Source organism: Ranitomeya variabilis, chromosome 4 (assembly GCF_051348905.1).
Source record: "Ranitomeya variabilis isolate aRanVar5 chromosome 4, aRanVar5.hap1, whole genome shotgun sequence".
Classification (NCBI taxonomy): domain Eukaryota; kingdom Metazoa; phylum Chordata; class Amphibia; order Anura; family Dendrobatidae; genus Ranitomeya; species Ranitomeya variabilis.
Window position 1 is genome coordinate 630,610,642 of NC_135235.1, and position 21,399 is coordinate 630,632,040.

The window sequence follows — 21,399 nt, forward strand, 5'->3', positions numbered from 1 at the left end:
TTGATCGCGGTGTGCCGGGGGTTAATGTGCCAGGGGCAGTCCGTGACCGCTCCTGGCACATAGCGCCGGATGTCAGCTGCGATAGGCAGCTGACACCCAGCCGCGATCGGCCACGCTCCCCCCGTGAGCGCGGCTGATCGCGCTGGACGTACTATTCCATCCTTGGGAAGTAGGGCCCACCCCATATGGACGGAATAGTACGTCCAATGACAGAAAGGGGTTAAACTTAGGGGAAGAAACCTTCATAGGAACATGACGAGAAGCCAACCAGACCAGATCCCCAACCCGAAGTCGGGAACCAACACACCGACGACGGTTAGCAAAACGTTGCGCCTCCTCCTGAGACAACACCAAATTGTCCACCACATGAGCCCAAATCTGCTGCAACCTGTCAACCACAGAATCCACACCAGGACAGTCAGAAGGCTCAACCTTCCCCGAAGAAAAACGAGGATGAAAACCAAAATTACAAAAGAAGGGCGAAACCAAAGTAGCCGAACTAGCCCGATTATTAAGGGCAAACTCGGCCAACGGCAAAAAAGCCACCCAATCATCCTGATCAGCAGACACAAAGCATCTCAAATAAGTCTCCAAGGTCTGATTAGTTCGCTCGGTCTGGCCATTTGTCTGAGGATGGAATGCGGAAGAGAAAGACAAATCAATGCCCAGCCTCGCACAAAAGGCTCGCCAAAACCTAGAAACAAACTGGGAACCTCTGTCGGACACAATATTCTCTGGAATACCATGCAAACGAAACACATGCTGGAAAAACAACGGAACCAAATCAGAAGAGGAAGGCAATTTAGGCAAAGGCACCAAATGAACCATCTTAGAGAACCGGTCACAAACAACCCAGATAACCGACATCCTCTGGGAAACAGGAAGATCAGAAATGAAATCCATAGAAATATGCCATACTCCAGGGCCTCTTAGGGACCGGCAATGGCAAAAGTAAACCACTAGCACGGGAACAACAAGGCTTGGCCCGCGCACAAGTCCCACAGGACTGCACAAAAGAACGCACATCATGCGACAAAGAAGGCCACCAAAAGGATCTACCAACCAGGTCTCTGGTACCAAAAATACCAGGATGGCCAGCCAACACAGAGCAATGAACCTCAGAAATCACTCTACTAGTCCATCTATCCGGAACAAACAGTTTCCCCACTGGACAACGGTCAGGTTTATCAGCCTGAAATTCCTGAAGAACCCGTCGTAAATCAGGGGAAATAGCAGAAAGGACCACCCCTTCTTTCAAAATGCCGACCGGTTCAAGGACCTCAGGAGAATCAGGCAAAAAACTCCTGGAGAGGGCATCAGCCTTAACATTCTTAGAACCCGGAAGATACGAAACCGCGAAATCGAAACGGGAAAAAAACAAAGACCATCGAGCCTGCCTAGGATTCAACCGTCTGGCAGACTCGAGGTAAATCAGATTCTTATGATCGGTCAAGACCACAATACGATGGTTAGCTCCCTCAAGCCAATGTCGCCACTCCTCAAACGCCCACTTCATAGCCAACAGCTCTCGATTGCCGACATCATAATTACGTTCAGCAGGCGAAAACTTACGGGAAAAGAAGGCACACGGTTTCAACAAGGAACCAACAGAATCCCTCTGGGACAATACGGCCCCTGCCCCAATCTCAGAAGCGTCAACCTCAACCTGAAACAGAAGAGAAACATCTGGTTGACGCAACACCGGGGCAGAAGTAAATCGGCGCTTAAGCTCCTGAAAGGCAAAGACAGCCGCAGAGGACCAATTCGTAACATCAGCGCCTTTCTTCATCAAATCGGTCAAGGGTTTAACAACACTGGAGAAATTAGCAATGAAACGGCGATAAAAATTGGCAAAGCCCAAAAATTTCTGAAGGCTCTTCACAAATGTGGGTTGAATCCAATCATGAATGGCCTGAACCTTAACTGGATCCATCTCTATAGATGAGGGAGAAAAAATGAAGCCCAAAAAAGAAATCTTCTGAACTCCAAAGAGACACTTAGACCCCTTCACAAACAAAGCATTATCACGAAGGATTTGAAACACCATCCTGACCTGTTTCACAAGAGACTCCCAATCATCGGAAAAAATCAAAATGTCATCCAAATATACAATCATGAATTTATCAAGATAGGTCCGGAAGATATCGTGCATGAAGGACTGAAAAACAGAAGGAGCATTAGAGAGCCCAAATGGCATCACAAGGTATTCAAAATGACCTTCGGGCATATTAAACGCAGTTTTCCATTCATCACCCTGTATAATACGAACAAGATTATACGCCCCCCGAAGGTCAATCTTCGTAAACCAACTAGCCCCCTTAATCCTAGCAAACAAATCGGAAAGCAGAGGCAAGGGGTATTGAAACTTGACCGTGATCTTATTCAAGAGGCGATAATCAATACAGGGTCTCAGGGAACCATCCTTCTTAGCAACAAAAAAAAATCCCGCTCCCAACGGTGAAGAAGATGGCCGAATATGCCCTTTCTCCAAAGACTCCTTAACATAACTCCGCATGGTGGTATGTTCAGGCACAGATAGATTGAAAAGTCGACCTTTAGGAAACTTACAGCCTGGAATCAAGTCAATCGCACAATCGCAGTCCCTATGCGGTGGAAGGGCACTGGACTTGGGCTCATCAAATACATCCTGAAAATCAGACAGAAACTCAGGAATTTCAGAAGAGGAAGAAGAGGAGATTGACATCAAAGGGACGTCATTATGAACCCCCTGACAACCCCAACTAATCACAGACATAGACTTCCAATCCAACACAGGATTATGTACCTGCAACCACGGAAAACCCAGCACGATAGCATTATGCAAATTATGCAACACCAGAAATTGACACTCTTCCTGATGGGCTGGCGCCATGCGCATGGTCACCTGTGTCCAAAACTGAGGCTTATTTTTAGCCAAAGGTGTAGCATCAATGCCCCTTAAAGGAATAGGGTTCTGCAAAAACTGCAAAGAAAAACCGTAACGCCTGGCAAAGTCAAAGTCCATTAAGTTCAGAGCGGCGCCTGAATCCACAAACGCCATGACAGAAACTGACGATAATGAGCAGATCAAGGACACATAAAAGAAATTTAGGTTGTACAGTACTGATGGTAAATGAACTAGCAATCCTCTTTGTACGTTTAGGACAGAGCGAAATGACATGAGAAGCATCACCACAATAAAAACACAACCTATTTTGACGTCTGAATCCTTGCTGTTCCGTTTTAGACAGAATTCTAGGGCCTGAAAAAAGGCGTCAAAATTAAGCAAGGCCGGATTCCCCGATTCCAGGGAAAATGCCCAATCCTGAGGATCGCCACGCAGCAGGGAGATGACAATTTTAACCTGCTGAATGGAATCACCAGAGGATCGAGGCTTTAGAGCAAAAAAACAGTTTACAGTCGTTTTTAAAACTCAAAAATTTGGACCTGTCACCAAAAAACAAATCAGGAGTAGGAATCTTAGGTTCTAAAACCGGAGTCTGAACAATATAATCTGAAATACCCTGTACCCTAGCAGCAAGCTGATCCACACGAGAAGCTAATCCCTGAACATCCATGCTAGCAAAAAACTCCTCAGCCACGCAGAGGTAAAGAGGGAAGGAAAGACAAAGCAGACTACAGAAAAAAAAATGGCTCAAAAGCTTCCTTCCCTTCTTCTGAGATGCATTTAACTCATAGTTGGCCAGTTGTACTGTTATGATCTGGTGGCCTTGGAGCAGCATGAGACGTACTCTGGAGAATGTGGTACCTGTACTGACCGCAAACCCTGAACTTAACACCGCAACTAGAAGTAGCCGTGGGATGTACCTACCGATCCTAGACACCTCGACACAGCCGGAGGACTAAATACCCCTATAGATAGAAAAGGGAAAACTATCTTGCCTCAGAGAAAATCCCCAAAGGATAGACAGCCCCCCACGAATATTGACTGTGAGAGGAGAGGAAAAAACATACGCAGACTGAAAACAGGATTTAGCAAAGGAGGCCACTCTAGCTAAATAGAAAGGATAGGATAGAATACTATGCGGTCAGTATTAAAACACTAGAAAATATCCACCACAGAAAATACAAAAACTCCACATCTAACTAAAGATTTGGAGGGTATATCTGCATCTCCAGAGATTCCAGCTTGGCTGAATAAATCCTTACACAGACTAAGCTGGACAAGAAAAAACATGAAATGCACTGAACTATAAGGCCCACAGCATGTGGACTGCAAAAACAAAAGCCAGGACTTATCTTTGCTGATTTGGGCAGCAGAGCAGGAGAAACCAGGCAGAGATGTGAATCCTCCAAGAACAATGGACAACTGGCAAGGATCAACAGATCCTGCAAAGCTAAATACCCAGCAAGCCAGCAATAAGCAGGGACACCTGAGCAGAACCACAATCCAGGGACACTGCATTACCAGCAGCAACCACCGGAGGGAACCCAAGAGCAGAATTCACAACAGATTATGGATCGGGTTGGGATTAGGGTTAGGGGTGTGTTGGGGTTAGGGTTGGAGTTAGAATTGGGGGGTTTCCACTGTTTAGGTACATCAGCGGGTCTCTAAACGCAACAGCCAATTTTGCGCTCAAAAAGTCAAATGGTGCTTGTTGGAGACAACATGGACAATGCACGTATCATAGAAATCACTGAGATATATTGAATTATGAGATAAACCAGATACAAGACTGTGTAAAACGTATTTTGCAGTCAGGCCTGTGTTCTTTTGTGTGATGTCCCTTGTTTTAGTGATAAGGCAGAGGTTCATCTACATACTAAATGAATATTGGCACTCCAACCTAATGGAGGATATATTGTACACTGTGAAAATCTTGAATGACTAGCCTCTATCCTGTTTGTTACCTATCATTATCTACATATGTACACAACTCCTGTGGGTTTCCATTATAAGCCAGTGGTCCTGAGATAGACATCCTGTCTTTGGCCTATGGATATGTATATTGATACACAATGCCAGTGGTGTTTGGTTGATAAACCATTGTTCTTTGAATGGACATGTTGGAGCCAGCCCAAATTGAGTTGAACCTGTCCTACACAGGAACTTTCTTCCCAAGTACGAGGATGCCATCTGCAGGAAGGTGATGATTACTGCAGCCACAGAAGATACCGGAAGCAAGGGTAGAGTCATGGCTTGTATGTGGGTGTGGATGTGTATTGGTTTAATATATATGTAAGGATCAGTTATGCATCCTCTCCTTCCCACATCCCAGTTTCCTCTACCCTCTCCCATTACCTTTTCCCTTTAATTTACCCTTGTCCCTTAGTTAGGCTTCCCTTATGTATGTCATTGTAAATACCTTGTTTGTAATAAACCCCATTTTAAAGATCCAGTAGTTCTTGTTAATTAGTATTAACTGGCACCCCAAAGCTCAGCAGATTCTACAGTGCTCCCTCCCTTCTGAGCTCTGCCGTGCACCCAAACAGTGGTTTACCCCCACATATGGGGCATCAGCGTACTAGGGATAAATTGGACAACAACTTTTGGGGTCCAATTTCTCCTGTTACCCTTGTGAAAATAAAAACTTGGGGGCTAAAAAATATTTTTTTGTGGAAAAAAAAATATTTATACTTATTTTCACGACTCTTTTACGACTAGACTAAACTTCTATGAAGCACTTGGGCATTCAAAGTTCTCACCACACATCTAGATAAGTTCCTTGGGGGGTCTAGTTTCCAAAATGGGGTTACTTGTGGGGGTTTCTACTGTTTAGGTACATCAGGGGCTCTGCAAACGCAACATAACGCCCACAGACCATTCTATCAAAGTCTGCATTCCAAAACGACGCTCCTTCCCTTCCGAGCTCTGCCATGCGCCCAAACAGTGGTCCCCCCCACACATGGGGTATCAGTGTACTCAGGACAAATTGGACAACTTTTGGGGTCCAATTTCTCTTGTTACCCTTGCGAAAATAAAAATTTGGGGGCTAAAATATCTTTTTTGTGGAATTTTTTTATTTATTTTATTTTCACGACTCTGCATTATAAACTTCTGTGAAGCACTTGGGCATTCAAAGTTCTCACAAAACATCTAGATATGTTCCTTGAGGGTCTAGTTTCCAAAATGGGGTCACTTGTGGGGGGTTTCTACTGTTTAGGTACATCAGGGGCTCTGCAAACGCAACATAACGCCCATAGACCATTCTATCAAAGTCTGCATTCCAAACTGGCGCTCCTTCCCTTCCGAGCTCTGCCATGCGCCCAAACAGTGGTTTACCCCCACATATGGGGTATCAGCCTACTCAGCATAAATTGCACAATAAATTTTGGGGTCCAATTTCTTCTGTTACCCTTGTGAAAGTAAAAATTGGGGGGTGAAAAATCATTTTTGTGGAAAAAATATGATTTTTTTTCTTTTCATGGCTCTACATTATAAACTTCTGTGAAGCAGTTGGGGGTTCATACTACTCACCACACATCTAGATAAGCTCTTTGGGGGTCTATTTTCCAAAATGGGGTCACTTGTGGGGGGTTTCTACTGTTTAGGTACATCAGGAGCTCTGCAAATGCAACAAGACGCCTGCAGACCATCCCATCAAACTCTGCATTCCAAGCTGCGCTCCTTCCCTTCCAAGCCCTGATGGGTGTTCAAACAGTGCCCCCCCACATATGGGGTATCAGCGTACTCAGGACAAACTGGTCAACAGATTTTGTGGTCCAATGTCTCCTGTTACCCTTGAGAAAATAAAAAATTGCAGGCTAAAAAATCATTTTTGAGGAAAAGAAAAGGATTTTTTATTTTCACGGCTCTACATTATAAATTTCTGTGAAGCACTTGGGGGTTTAAAGTGCTCACCACACTAGATAAGTTCCTTAAGGGGTCTAGTTTCCAAAATGGGGTAATTTGTGGGGGGTTTCTACTGTTTAGGCACATCAGGGGCTCTCCAAAAGCGACATGGTGTCCGATCTCAATTCCAGCCAATTCTACATTGAAAAAGTAAAACGGCACTCCTTCTCTTCCAAGCTCTGCGGTGCGCCCAAACAGTGGTTTACCCCCACATATGGGGTATTGACGTACTCAGGAGAAATTGCACAACAACTTTTGTGGTCTAATTTCTCCTGTTACCCTTGTGAAAATAAGAATTTGTGGGCGAAAAGATCATTTTTGTGTAAACAAATGCGATTTTTTATTTTCACGGCTCTACTTTATAAACTTCTGTGAAGCACTTGTTTAGGCACATCAGGGGCTCTCTAAACGTGACATGGCATCCGATCACAATTCCAGCCAATTCTGCATTGAAAAAGTCAAACGGCACACCTACTCTTCCAAGCTCTGCGGTGCGCCCAAACAGTGGTTTACCCCCACATATGGGGTATCGACGTATTCAGGAGAAATTGCACAACAACTAGAACTAGTGTGTGGGTGTTGTACTAGGTGTACACCATGAAATACTGGGTGGGACACCAAGGCTACGTTCCCACCATGAGCTTTTATTGCATTTTTTATGCAGAATTTCTGCCCTATTTCTGCACCTATTATTTAATTTAGGTTACTTGTGTTTTTTCTTTGCGTTTTTTTGTGTACGCTTGTTTTAACATACATTTTTATCGTGATTTTGACTCTACTTTTTTGTTTCTGGTGTGTCGTGCTGTAAATAAAGCTGCTTTGTTTTTGATGCTTCCTTATTTTTTTGCTTTGACACAACATTAGTTGCATATTTAGGTTCGGGTTATATGCATCTCTGATGTGTTTCCGTAGCACAAACGCACTAAAAACGTATATGCATTTTTTACCTGCTGAATTTCCCTCTGTACCTAATGAAAGTCTATGGGGAAATTCAGCAAAGAAAACTCAGCATACCCGCAAGAGAAATTAACATGCTGCGGATATGAAAAACTCACCACAGGTAAGTTTACAGAGAGTAAAAAAAATGCACAGTAGGCATTAAATTTCTATAAATCCTATCCACTTTTCTAGAACTGTAAGACAATGCGTTTTTTGACACAGGAAAAACACGCAGTGTCAAAAATGAAACCTAAGCTCATCGCGGAAATGTAGCCCAAGGGGCATCACTATTTTTGTATGCATGGCACAATACTTTTCGCTTTACTTCTTTAAAAATTTTGAATTATACTGCACGCTAAATAATTGTTTAACACCTAAACAAGTGGTTTAAAGGAGTTTTCAATTTTGACTTTTCTTTTGACAGACCTCAGGATATCTAGGTCTCATCTAGAGGTGACACCTTTAACCCCTTCATGAGTGGAGCTTTTTTCGGTTATGCGTTTTCGTTTTTCGCTCCTCTCCTTCCCAGAGCCATAAGGTTTTATTTTTCCGTCAATATGGCCATGTGAGGGCTTATTTTTTGCGGGACGAGTAGTACTTGTGAATGGCTCCCTTGGTTTTACCATGTCATGTACTAGATAAAGGGAAAAAAAATCCAAGTGCGGTGAAATTGCAAAAAAAAGTGCAATCCCACACTTGTTTTTTGTTTGCCTAATTTGCTAGGTTCACTAGATGCTAAAACTTACCTACCATTATGATTCTCCAGGTCATTAGAAGTTCTGAGACACCAAACATGTATAGGTTCTTTTTTTATCTAAGTGATGAAAACACAATTCCAAACTTTGCTAAAAAAAAATAATAATTGCGCCATTTTTCGATACCCGTAGCGTCGCCATTTTTCGTGATCTCGGGTTGGGTGAGGGCTTATTTTTTGCGTGCCAAGCTGACGTTTTTAATTATACCATTTTGGTGCAGATATGTTCTTTTGATCATCTGTTATTGTATTTTAATGCAATGTCGTGGGGACCAAAAAAACGTAATTCTGGCATTTTGACTTTTTTATCGCTACGCTGTTTATCAATCAGGTTAATCCTTTTTATATTGATAGATCGGACGATTCTGATACCAAATATGTGTATATTTGATTTTTTTTATTGTTTTATTTTGAATGGGGCAAAAGGGTGGTGATTTGAACTTTTATTTTTTTATATTTTTTAAAACATTTTTCTTTAACTTTTGGCATGCTTCAATAGTTTCCATAGGAGACTAGATGCTGCCATAGCCCGATCAGCTCAGCTACATAGTGGCGATAATCAGTTCGCCTCTATGTAGCTGAATTACTGAATTGCATATCAGTCCTCTTTTTCTCTGAAGAGGCAATTTGCATATGACTTGCTATGAACGCCAACCACTGGGTGGCACTCATAGCAATCCGGCACTGACATAGAGGTCTCTTGTTGTCTTGCCAACGAACCGTTGACCCCCGATCATGTGACGGGGCTCATCGGTGTGCGTATTTCCGGCACAATCGCCAGAAGCACCATTTAAATACCATTGACAGAGTTTGACAGCGGCATTTAACTAGTTCATAGCTGCGGGTGGATCGCGATTCCACCCGCGGCTATTGTGGGCACATGTCAGCTATTCAAAGCAGCTGACATGTCCCGGAAAAGATGTGGGCTCACCGCTGGAGCCCACATCAAAAGGGGGGGAACCGACATCGGCGTACTATTATGCCCAATGTCCGTACGGGGTTAATTGGATCATAGAATCATAGAATGTTACAGTTGGAAGGGACCTCCAGAATCATCGTGTCCTACCCCCTGTTCAATGCAGGATTCCCTAAACCATCTCAGACAGATATCTGTCCAACCTCTGTTTGAAGAATTCCATTAAAGACTTAATTTCCTGGCTCCATCTTCTTTTAAGATAGGGAAGTCATTTGCCCTTCTCCAGTCTTCTAGAACTTCTCATGTTTTCCAGGATTTTTCGAAGATTCTGACTAGCAGTTCTGCAATTTCCTTGGCTAACTCTTTCAGTACCCTAGAATGTAATTCATCTGAACCAGGAGACTTAAATTCATGTTAATTAGCTAAGTGTTCCTTCATCATCTCTCTGTTTATGGATAGTGTCGATTCTTTTATTCCTTCAATGGCACTGTGAACATTAGTTGATGTTACAATTGCTTTCTTAGAGACCGCAAATGCAAAACAGAAATTTAAAAGTTCGATCTTCTCAACATAATTTTTGACCACTTCATCCTTTTCATCCTGTAAAACATCTTTGATTTTTCTCTTGCTTTTAACCCCTTCATGACCGTGGGATTTTTCGTTTTTCCGTTTTCGTTTTTCACTCCCCTCCTTCCCAGAGCCATAACTTTTTTATTTTTCCGTCAATTTGGCCATGTGAGGTCTTATTTTTTGCGGGACGAGTTGTACTTTTGAATGACACCATTGGTTTTACCATGGCATGTACTAGAAAACGGGAAAAAAATTCCAAGTGCGGTGAAATTGCAAAAAAAGTGCAATCCCACACTTGTTTTTTGTTTGTTTTTTTTGCTAGGTTCACTAAATGCTAAAACTGACCTGCCATTATGATTCTCCAGGTCAGTACGAGTTCATAGACACCTAACATGACTAGGTTATTTTTCATCTAAGTGGTGAAAAAAAATTCCAAACTTTGCAAAAAAAATAAAAAATAAAATTGCGCCATTTTACGATACTCGTAGCGTCACAATTTTTCATGATCTGGGGTCAGTTGAGGGCTTATTTTTTGCGTGCCGAGACGGCGTTTTTAATGATACCAATTCGGTGCAGATGCGTTCTTTTGATCGCCCGTTATTGCATTTTAATGCAAATCACGGCGACCAAAAAAACGTAATTCTGGCGTTTCTATTTTTTTTCTCGTTACGCAATTTTGCGATCAGCTTAATGCTTTTTTTTTATTGATAGATCGGGCGATTCTGAACGCGGCGATACCAAATATGTGTAGGTTTGATTATTTTTTTATTGATTTGTTTTGATTGGGGCGAAAGGGGGGTGATTTAAACTTTTATATTTTTTTTATTTTTTTCAAATTTTTTTTTACTTTTTTTTTTTTAACTTTTACCATGCTTCTATAGCCTCCATGGGAGGCTAGAAGCAGGCACAGCCCGATCGGCTCTGCTACATAACAGCGATCATCAGATCGCTGTTATGTAGCTAAAATGCAGGTGTGCTGTGAGCGCCGACCACAGGGTGGTGCTCACAGCCACCGGCGATCAGTAACCATAGAGGTCTCAAGGACCTCTATGGTTACTGTCCTGACACATCGCCGACCCCCGATCATGTGACGGGGGTCGGCGATGCGCTCATATCCGGCCGCCCGGCCGGATGCGGTAGTTAAATGCCGCTGTCTGCGTTTGACAGCGGCATTTAACTAGTTAATAGCGGCGGGTGATCGCGATTTCACCCGCCGCTATTGCGCGCACATGTCAGCTGTAAAAAACAGCTGACATGTCGCGACTTTGATGTGCGCTCACCGCCGGAGCGCACATCAAAGCAGGGGACCCGACATCGGACGGGATAGTACGTCCGATGTCGGGAAGGGGTTAACATACCCTCAAAATCATTTTTTACTGCTTTTAGTCTCCCTTGCAAGCCTTACTTCACTACTGGCTTTAGCTCTTCTAACACTTGTCCTGCATTGGATGAGACAAGCGGGCACTAATTGGTTACCTTGGCAACTGATCATGTATAGCACAATCTTTCCATGGTCAATGTCAAATAGGATGGGAGCAAGCGTCAGACAACCCTTTTATACTGTAGTTATACAAAGGTAAAATACATACTTTGTTCAAATATAGGTGTTTTATTTTATACTTATTATTTTCAATAACAAATGGTCATTGGTAATTGTATACATTTTCTAATAATCATTTAGTGCACTAAATTGCTTCACCTTTCTTTTGTAGACAATTAACTTTACTATAACTTATATGTTTTTCTATTACATGTTATTAATAAATCAATGAAAAAATCAAATGGCTACTTTCCTGTGTGAGTTCTCTGATGACTGACAAGATTTGTTTTCCGATTAAAACCTTCCCACAATTTCAACATGAAAATTGTTTCTCCACTGTGTGAGTTCTCTGATGTCTATCAAGATTTGATTTCCGATTATAACATTTTTCGCAAAATGAACATGAAAATGGCTTCTCCCCTGTGTGAGTTCTCTGATGTATAGTAAGTTCTGATTTATCCCTATATCCTTTCCCACATTCTGAACATAAAAATGGTTTCTGCCCTGTATGAGTTTTCTGATGTACAAGTCTTGCTTTACTAATGAAATTTTTCCCACATTCTGAACATGAAAATGGCTTCTCTCCTGAGTGAGTTAATTGATGTCTAATAAAATTTGATTTCTGATTAAAACATTTTCCACATTCTGAACAGAAAAATGGATTCTCCCCTGTGTGAATTCTCTGATGCATAACAAGACTTGCTTTACTACTGAAATATTTTCCACATTCTGGACATTTCAGTGATTTCCTCCTTCTGTAAACTATTTCATTTTCAATAGCACTTCTCTGACTTTCATTTTGCATATTTGTCTTTGATGAAGCAGAAGTGAGAACCTTTTCAAAATGATCAAATGACAGATTATTTCTGAGTTGAGCTTGAGGTGTATTTGCAAAAATTATGGGCTCTTCACATGTATCTGGGGTGCTACTATGATAATCAGCTGCAAAATCTGAGAATAACACATGTCTCTCGGAGCTCCTGGTAAAGTCATCTGCCAAGAATAAAACGGATTTTATTATTGTTATATAACATGCATATTAATTTATATATATATATATATATATATATATATATATATATATATATATATATATATACTTTATGTCATTTCCATAAAAACTGTAATAAAATTCAATTACCAACAGACTAAGGCAGTAGAGCACAAAGATGGGCTGATAGTTTTTCATGTTAGGCCACCAGGTTATGAGCGTTCAAATTTTCTCTTCTCTATTGTAGCAATATTCTCTGTAGGTTCATGTTTCACTGTGTCTGTCACCAATCATTTCCTGCTCTGTATATAGGGGTCTCTGTGAGGGCTACTGCGCTGTATATAGAGGGCTCTGTGATGGCTCCTGCGTTGTTTAGAGGGGGCTCTGTTAGGGCTCCTGCGTTGTATATAGGAGGCTCTGTGATGGCTCCTGCACTGTTTATAGGGGGCTCAGTTAGGGCTCCTGTGCTGTTTATAGGGGCTCTGTGAGGGCTCCTGTGCTGTTTATAGGGGGCTCTGTGAGAGCTCCTGTGTGGTATATAGGGGGCTCTGTGAGGGCTCCTGCGCTGTATATAGGGGGCTCTGTTAGGGCTCCTGCGTTTTATATAGGGGCTCTGTGATGGCTCCTGCACTGTATATAGGGGGTTCTGTTAGGGCTCCTGTGTTGTATATAGGGGGCTCTGATGTCTCCTGCGCTGTATATAGGGGGCTCTGTGAGGCTCCTGTGCTGTATATAGGGGGCTGTGTGTGCTAACACTGTATATAGAAGGCTATGTGAGCGCTCATTCTGTACAAAGGGAATCTATGTGGGGGCACACACTGTAGCATGTCTTTTACGGGATACTCTTATATGGAATAGTGCAGTCTAGTACAATATTCCATACTTTTATTTGTGGTATACCACCAGATGCCAGACATATAATGTAATATAATATATACATGGTTGGTCTCCGCTGGTTCCACCAGCAGTTATCATGTAACCATGAGGAGGCGCTTTATATATTTGCTGGCATGTGCCAACTAGAGTATCTGGAGCGCCCCCACACCGCCGCAGGGCCTAGGGGTACCCGGAGCCGGGCCTCTGGGTCTCAGTCCTGGGGTTGTCACGGTGGCTAGACCCGGTCCGTGGCCCTGTCTGTCAGTGGGGGACGTCCGGTAGAATAAGTGATGATGATGGTGCAGTAACGGTGGTGTAGCGGTGCAGTTGTGGGGTGCAGGTCGCGGTAAATAACGAGGACACCAGGTTGCAGTCTCTTTACCTCTTTACTGGAGATCTCTCAGTCCGCAGTCCAGAATACGGTTCACCAGGCTGCGCAAGTCCGGTCGGTCCGATGGCACTTCCAGAGTTCTCCTCACAGGTGGAAATCAGTGCCCTCCTTCTTAGCGCTATGTGTTGTAGTCCTTCCCTGCTGTGCTCACGGAAAGTACCCCACAACTGTTGTGTCTGTTTCTTAAGTTCCCTCACAACTCGATTCACTGACGTTCTTCTCGTATTCCATCCCTCCCTGTTATTCAGGTTGGAACGGCACCCGTTTGTCAGGTAGGCCTGGAGTTCTTCCGGGACCCTAGAGACGCCCCTCTCCCGCAATTGCCCCCCAAGACTTCATAGGTGATATGTGGTAGACAGCCCGCCTTAAACTGACTGCCCTGCCGCTGTTTGGAGTATGGCTTCAAGCTGTATGCTATTCCACTCCCTCGGCGTTCCGGCCACCGGTAATGCGCCTCAGTAGGATGTTGCTCCGGTCCTACAGCATGACCCCTACTGGTATTCTCCTTTTTGCTTGATCTCGTTTCTCACTCAGCACAATCTATCTCGCTTCTAGTCCTTTCTTGGGCACCGCCGCTATGCTGAGCAGGCACGGTCCCTGTCATGCTCGCGCCCAGACTGGTTGGCGCGGGCGTGCGGGGGAGTGGCCCCACTGGACCACAGACCAAACCTCCCTGGAAGGGGCGTAACTAAGTAGCTTCCTAGGTGTTCGCTGGAACCTCTAATGGTGAGGTCAGACTTGTGCAATAGGAAGCTACCAGGTACCACTCCAGGGTGGAGTCTGGTTGTGGCTGCTGATCCCACCGGGGAACGGAACATAGACAAGCAAGCGGGCACGGCTGGCACATAGGCAGGCAGACGGGTACAACAGGAACACTGTCAGGCAGGCGGGCAAGGCTGGCTCTCTGGCAGGACTGATAGACAAGACTGGTACACTGGAAGAACCGGTAGGGACCGGTCTGCAGGCAGGTATGTAGAACGGGTAAGAACCTGTTCAGACACGAGGACCTAGGAGTAAGTAGATAAAGACCGCAAGAGCGGATGCAGAGAGAAAGCACAGGAGCTAGAGCCAAGAACAGAAATGCAGGAGGCGGAGCCAAGAGCAGGAGGCGGAGCCAAGTGCAAAACCGCAGGAGGCGGAGCCAAGAGCTGGAGGCGGAGCCAAGTGCAGACAGGCAGGAGGCGGAGCCAAGAGCTGGAGGCGGAGCCAAGTGCAGACAGGCAGGAGGCAGAGCCAAGGGCTGGCGGCGGAGCCAAGTGCAGGGGAGGTAGAACCGCAAGGAGCGGAGCCAGGTAGAACCGCAAGGAGCGGAGCCAGGTAGAACCGCAAGGGGCGGAGCCAGGTAGAACCGCAAGGGGCGGAGCCAGGTAGAACCGCAAGGGGCGGAGCCAGGTAGAACCGCAAGGGGCGGAGCCAGGTAGAACCGCAAGGGGCGGAGCCAGGTAGAACCGCAAGGGGCGGAGCCAGGTAGAACCGCAAGGGGCGGAGCCAGGTAGAACCGCAAGGGGCGGAGAGGAGCTGCGGGAGGGGTCTCTGCAGCAAAGCTGAGCAGAGCCACAAAGAATGTGGAGAGAAGCTGCAGCAAGGGATAACTGCAACAGCAGAAGATAAGCTGAGTAGAAAGGAGCAGAAACGCAGAAGAGAGGAGCCGAGGTAAAGTAACAAAGGTTCAGAGCAGGCAGAGCTGCAAGAGTGCGGAGTGAAAGCAGACTGAGAATACAAGGAAAGACAACAGGGAAGGAAGCCAAAGACTAGGAGACAGAGATAAGACTAAGTACAGACAAGGCAATGGAACAAGACACAAGGACAAAGACACTGGGACCAGGATATACTGCCTCCTGGTGGGCAGACAACAAGACCAAGGAAATAACACAGAGAATCCTCCAGAGAGGGAGTAACTCAGAGAAAGGCCAGGCAAACTCAGAAGCAAGACACTAACTGAGCTAACACATTGCACAGGCCCAGAACACTGGGTGGAGCTGAACTAAATACTGGAGGTCTCCTGGCAATTGGTCAGGAACAGATTGGACAGATGCACCTGATTCCTATAAGAACCAGAGAGTTCAGGCGCCGCCCCTCTATACACAGAACTATGAAGCATGCAGAGAGCAGAGACACAGAACATGGAGCTGGCAAGAAACAGAAACCACATCATGGCCTGGAGCAGTGGGTAAGATAGTGTGAGAAATGCGAGGCCATGCCGTGATGCCAGCAGAGTTGTTACAGTACCCCCCCCTTTACGGCCCCTCTTCTTCAAGCCAGCCAGAATAACTTGTAGAAGAAGGATGGGAGCACACATAGTCCAGGCCAACATGACATCTTCAGGGTAGAAGGCGGCAGGAGGGTCACCAGGTATCTCAGAAAACAAAGTCTTTTGGTACTCAACAGGGTTAGCTTCCACAATGAGCAGGACCACCTCCTCCAGGTACATAGGTAACAGGGACTTGAATGCTGCCGTCTTAATATCTTCACCAGCCAGACACTTGGAAACTGGAAACCGTCTCATAGGATTCAAATTTTGCCCAACAGGTAGTAGAGAAGCTCCCGGATACTGAACACAGGAAAAGTCACTAGAGATGAGTGTGGAGAGCATCAGCTCCACCGGGCCAGAGAAAAATTGAGGTGAACAAACTTCTGTCTTGAAATCTTCACCAGCCGGCCACAAGGACGCAGAAGGTACAAACATAGGAACCATCTTCTGCCCGTTATCCAGAAGAAATCGTCCAAGTGGCGGGGATGTTCCTAGGAACGGATTACAGGTATAGTCGTTGGAGATGTGTGGAGAGATAGTCACCGCCTCCCCATGTTCGGTGACATTAGCACACCTTGACTCGACTACTAAGTGTTTACTGGTATAGTCGCTGGAGATGTGTGGAGAAATCGTCACCGTTTCCCCATCTTCGATGACGTCAGCACACCTTGACTCGACGACTAGCAGACCAGCAGAAGAAGATGTCACTGCTGAGTGTCTTTGACGCATGGGAACCAGACACTTCTCAAGACTGGGTAAGTTCAAACGAAGCACCTTACTGCAACTCTTGACCAGGGCGGGTGGTAGAGTCTTTGGCTTAGAATGACCCATGGGCATAACAGACAGCATACGGAAAACAAACTTCTTTGTGTATAAGGCTCCAACTTGGAGCTGTAGTTGTCCTTGCAGGACTAGACTGCTCTTTAGCAGGGTTCGGCCATTATCAGGCAACGCCCACACTGGGTTCTGGAGCTGAAGAACGGAGACCATACACCGACTCCGTATGACAGGCGGCTTAGACACACCAAAGCTCCCAGAAGGCAGAGAAACAGTCATTAACTTAGATGGAGAGGACGTACTCTCGCCAGGGGCAGCCTCTCCAACTGGCCCGAGGTTTTGGAGCTTAAGATCCCCTGGACAGAGGCCATCCAGGTGTTCCTCACAACAGCAGCGACATTGTATGCCCTTCTTATGGTTGATTTCAGGCTGCTGCTTTGCCAGCCCACTCTCATCAACCTTCTTAGGCTTAACACAGGTTGCTGCTTTAACGGGTAGAGGAACAGGAGGGTCACAGACGGTCATGGCTTGACGTGGGGGTTTCTTCACGGGTTTCGCCCGTCTGGAGCGCCTCTCGGATCTAGATGGGGAAGACTTAACAGGAGCAGCAGGACAAGGCTTGTCAAAGACTTTACGGAAGGCCACCAGGAAGGCCCCCAGGTTCATGACAATAGGATCCCCTGCTTCCCAGAGGGGAGTTATCCATATTAGAGCATCTTCGGCCAGGTAGGACATGATGTAACCCACCTTGACCCAGTCAGAGGGGAAACAAGCTGCATTCTGCAGGATGTAGCGTAAGCACTGCTTCAGGAACCCCTGGCATTCTTCAGGATTCCCATAGAACCTAGGTGGGTCAGCTGGGTAGTGCTCCTCCTCATAGGCCAGAAGTTGCTTGAAGAGAGCATTAGAGACAATAATTGGGTCAGAGGTCTCTTCAATCTGAACCACCCTTGGTGGAACAAATTTTTCAGGTTGCTCATACGGGCAGGAAAAAAGTTCATCATGCTCTGCGAGCGGTAGGACATGGGATACAGCGGAGGCCATGGCCTGTGCAAACTGTCATGCTCGCGCCCAGACTGGTTGGCGCGGGCGTGCGGGGGAGTTGCCCCACTGGACCACAGACCAAACCTCCCTGGAAGGGGCGTAACTAAGTAGCTTCCTAGGTGTTCGCTGGAGCCTCTAATGGTGAGGTCAGACTTGTGCAATAGGAAGCTACCAGGTACCACTCCAGGGTGGAGTCTGGTTGTGGCTGCTGATCCCACCGGGGAACGGAACATAGACAAGCAAGCGGGCACGGCTGGCACATAGGCAGGCAGACGGGTACAACAGGAACACTGTCAGGCAGGCGGGCAAGGCTGGCTCTCTGGCAGGACTGATAGACAAGACTGGTACACTGGAAGAACCGGTAGGGACCGGTCTGCTGGCAGGTATGTAGAACGGGTAAGAACCTGTTCAGACACGAGGACCTAGGAGTAAGTAGATAAAGACCGCAAGAGCGGATGCAGAGAGAAAGCACAGGAGCTAGAGCCAAGAACAGAAATGCAGGAGGCGGAGCCAAGAGCAGGAGGCGGAGCCAAGTGCAAAACCGCAGGAGGCGGAGCCAAGAGCTGGAGGCGGAGCCAAGTGCAGACAGGCAGGAGGCGGAGCCAAGAGCTGGAGGCGGAGCCAAGTGCAGACAGGCAGGAGGCAGAGCCAAGGGCTGGCGGCAGAGCCAAGTGCAGGGGAGGTAGAACCGCAAGGAGCGGAGCCAGGTAGAACCGCAAGGAGCGGAGCCAGGTAGAACCGCAAGGAGCGGAGCCAGGTAGAACCGCAAGGGGCGGAGCCAGGTAGAACCGCAAGGGGCGGAGCCAGGTAGAACCGCAAGGGGCGGAGCCAGGTAGAACCGCAAGGGGCGGAGCCAGGTAGAACCGCAAGGGGCGGAGCCAGGTAGAACCGCAAGGGGCGGAGCCAGGTAGAACCGCAAGGGGCGGAGCCAGGTAGAACCGCAAGGAGCGGAGAGGAGCTGCGGGAGGGGTCTCTGCAGCAAAGCTGAGCAGAGCCACAAAGAATGTGGAGAGAAGCTGCAGCAAGGGATAACTGCAACAGCAGAAGATAAGCTGAGTAGAAAGGAGCAGAAACGCAGAAGAGAGGAGCCGAGGTAAAGTAACAAAGGTTCAGAGCAGGCAGAGCTGCAAGAGTGCGGAGTGAAAGCAGACTGAGAATACAAGGAAAGACAACAGGGAAGGAAGCCAAAGACTAGGAGACAGAGATAAGACTAAGTACAGACAAGGCAATGGAACAAGACACAAGGACAAAGCCACTGGGACCAGGATATACTGCCTCCTGGTGGGCAGACAACAAGACCAAGGAAATAACACAGAGAATCCTCCAGAGAGGGAGTAACTCAGAGAAAGGCCAGGCAAACTCAGAAGCAAGACACTAACTGAGCTAACACATTGCACAGGCCCAGAACACTGGGTGGAGCTGAACTAAATACTGGAGGTCTCCTGGCAATTGGTCAGGAACAGATTGGACAGATGCACCTGATTCCTATAAGAACCAGAGAGTTCAGGCGCCGCCCCTCTATACACAGAACTATGAAGCATGCAGAGAGCAGAGACACAGAACATGGAGCTGGCAAGAAACAGAAACCACATCATGGCCTGGAGCAGTGGGTAAGATAGTGTGAGAAATGCGAGGCCATGCCGTGATGCCAGCAGAGTTGTTACAGTCCCGTTACGTTCTTTCTAATGCCAAGCCTCTGTCAGGATCCCACCCCTGACAGAGACCCTACTGTCTCTTCCTCCACAACACCCTCTGCCACAAGGTGTTGCTTCGTTCAATCCAGTCAGCTTTCTCCTCTAACTTCCTGCCTGACCCCCAGTTTACCCACTATGGTGGGGAGTGGCCTAATGAATAGAACCCTTAGCTCCCCCCGGAGGCCCTGCTGTGAAACATATTGGTGTCTGTGATACCTGGTCAGATGAACTCCTTCAGTGCCATCGAACGCACCATGGCTCCCCATAGTGGCGGATCCACAGTACTGCAACGACCAGGACTCTGGGGCGCTGCATATCAGCTACGTCTTGCAATGTTCTTCTATTCACCGACATAGCTGACTTTCGAGTTGTCACCTGACAGCAAGTATGGCTGCGCTGGAACCGACAGAACCAAGTCGTAACAGATAGATATATATATATATATATATATATATATATATATATATATATATATATATATATATATATTAGTGTGTGTGTCCAAATAGAACTTTTGCTATGGGGCCCTGTGAACTCTGTATGCCCCTGCTTGAAGGCAATAATAATGAGGGCAATCTCGTTTGTTGATCAGAGCCCAAGGCTCTGGGGCTCCCATAGCCAGATTCCTCACATCATGAGCAGCGTGCCAGGCAGGGTAGGGGGCGCAGACATATTTCTTACACAGGGGCCAAACACTGTCAGTGTCCTCCTCTGGGTCAATGTAATGACAAATTTGTAAAAGAAAGAATAATAACAAAAGTGAGCTGAGGTAAAACAACAGGAACGTTTACTGGGAAAATAGCAAGCCACATCAGTTTCACAGAAGCAAGTCAGATCTTAACTGGAAGTGGACAGCAGGATTTTAGGAGCTTAAATAGCTTGGAGCCCCACCCAGACCATACAGCAGAGAACAAACACTGACAGAAGTTAATTCTATATTCAAGGTTGCCAACCTACTTTTACATTTTATCTGAACAACTGGACCAAAATTCACAGACATTCAAAATTTCCACACCCTCAAAGACTACATCCCAAATGTAAAAAATACGAGGATATCTACTATATAATTGTCTAAGGGTCACTTCCGTCTCTCTGTCTGTCTTTCTGTCTGTCACGGAAATCCCAAGTCGCTGATTGGTCGTGGCAAAACAGCCACGACCAATCAGCGACGGGCACAGTCCGGCGGCAAAATGGCGGCTCCTTACTCCCCGCAGTCAGTGCCTGCTCCATACTGCCCTCCAGTCAGCGCTCACACAGGGTTAATGGCAGCGTTAACGGACCGCGTTATGCCGTGGTGTAACGCAGTCCGTTAACGTTGCTATTAACCCTGTGTGACCAGCTTTTTGCTATTGATGCTGCCTATGCAGCATCAATAGCAAAACGATCTAATGTTAAAAATAATAAAAAAAATAAAAAATAGTTATATACTCACCGTCCGTCGGCCCCTCGGATCCAGAACCGGCCTTACCCGCTCCTTGCGACGCCCCGGTGACCGCTCCATGCATTGCGGTCTCGCGAGATGATGACGTAGCGGTCTCGTGAGACCGCTACGTCATCATCTCGCGAGACCGCAATGCACTCTTGGGACCGGAGGGTGCGAGGACAATCCGTAAACGCTTTGCCTGAAACCGGGCACCAACGGAAGGTGAGTATATAACTATTTTTTATTTTAATTCTTTTTTTTAACAGGGATATGATGCCCACATTGCTATATACTACGTGGGCTGTGCAATATACTATGTGGGCTGTGCAATATACTACGTGGGCTGTGCAATATACTACGTGGCTGTGCAATATACTACGTGGGCTGTGCAATATACTACATGGGCTGTGCAATATACTACGTGGGCTGTGCAATATACT

The 21,399-nt window shown here is 46.2% G+C and overlaps 2 protein-coding genes across 5 annotated transcripts in view; both read right to left on the bottom strand.

Moving 5' to 3' along the window:
- Window positions 1–21,399, bottom strand: part of LOC143767223 (uncharacterized) — a 323,645-nt gene that overhangs the window by 91,778 nt on the left and 210,468 nt on the right. The gene's annotated exons all lie outside the window — the stretch shown is intronic.
- Window positions 11,572–21,399, bottom strand: part of LOC143767300 (gastrula zinc finger protein XlCGF66.1-like) — a 91,134-nt gene continuing 81,306 nt past the window's right edge. For all 4 annotated transcript variants that reach the window (XM_077255531.1, XM_077255532.1, XM_077255530.1 and 1 more), the window contains one exon: window positions 11,572–12,505. In XM_077255531.1, coding sequence (XP_077111646.1) covers window positions 11,826–12,505 — 680 coding nt within the window. In that variant the 3' untranslated portion in view covers window positions 11,572–11,825. The remainder of the gene's footprint in view (window positions 12,506–21,399) is intronic.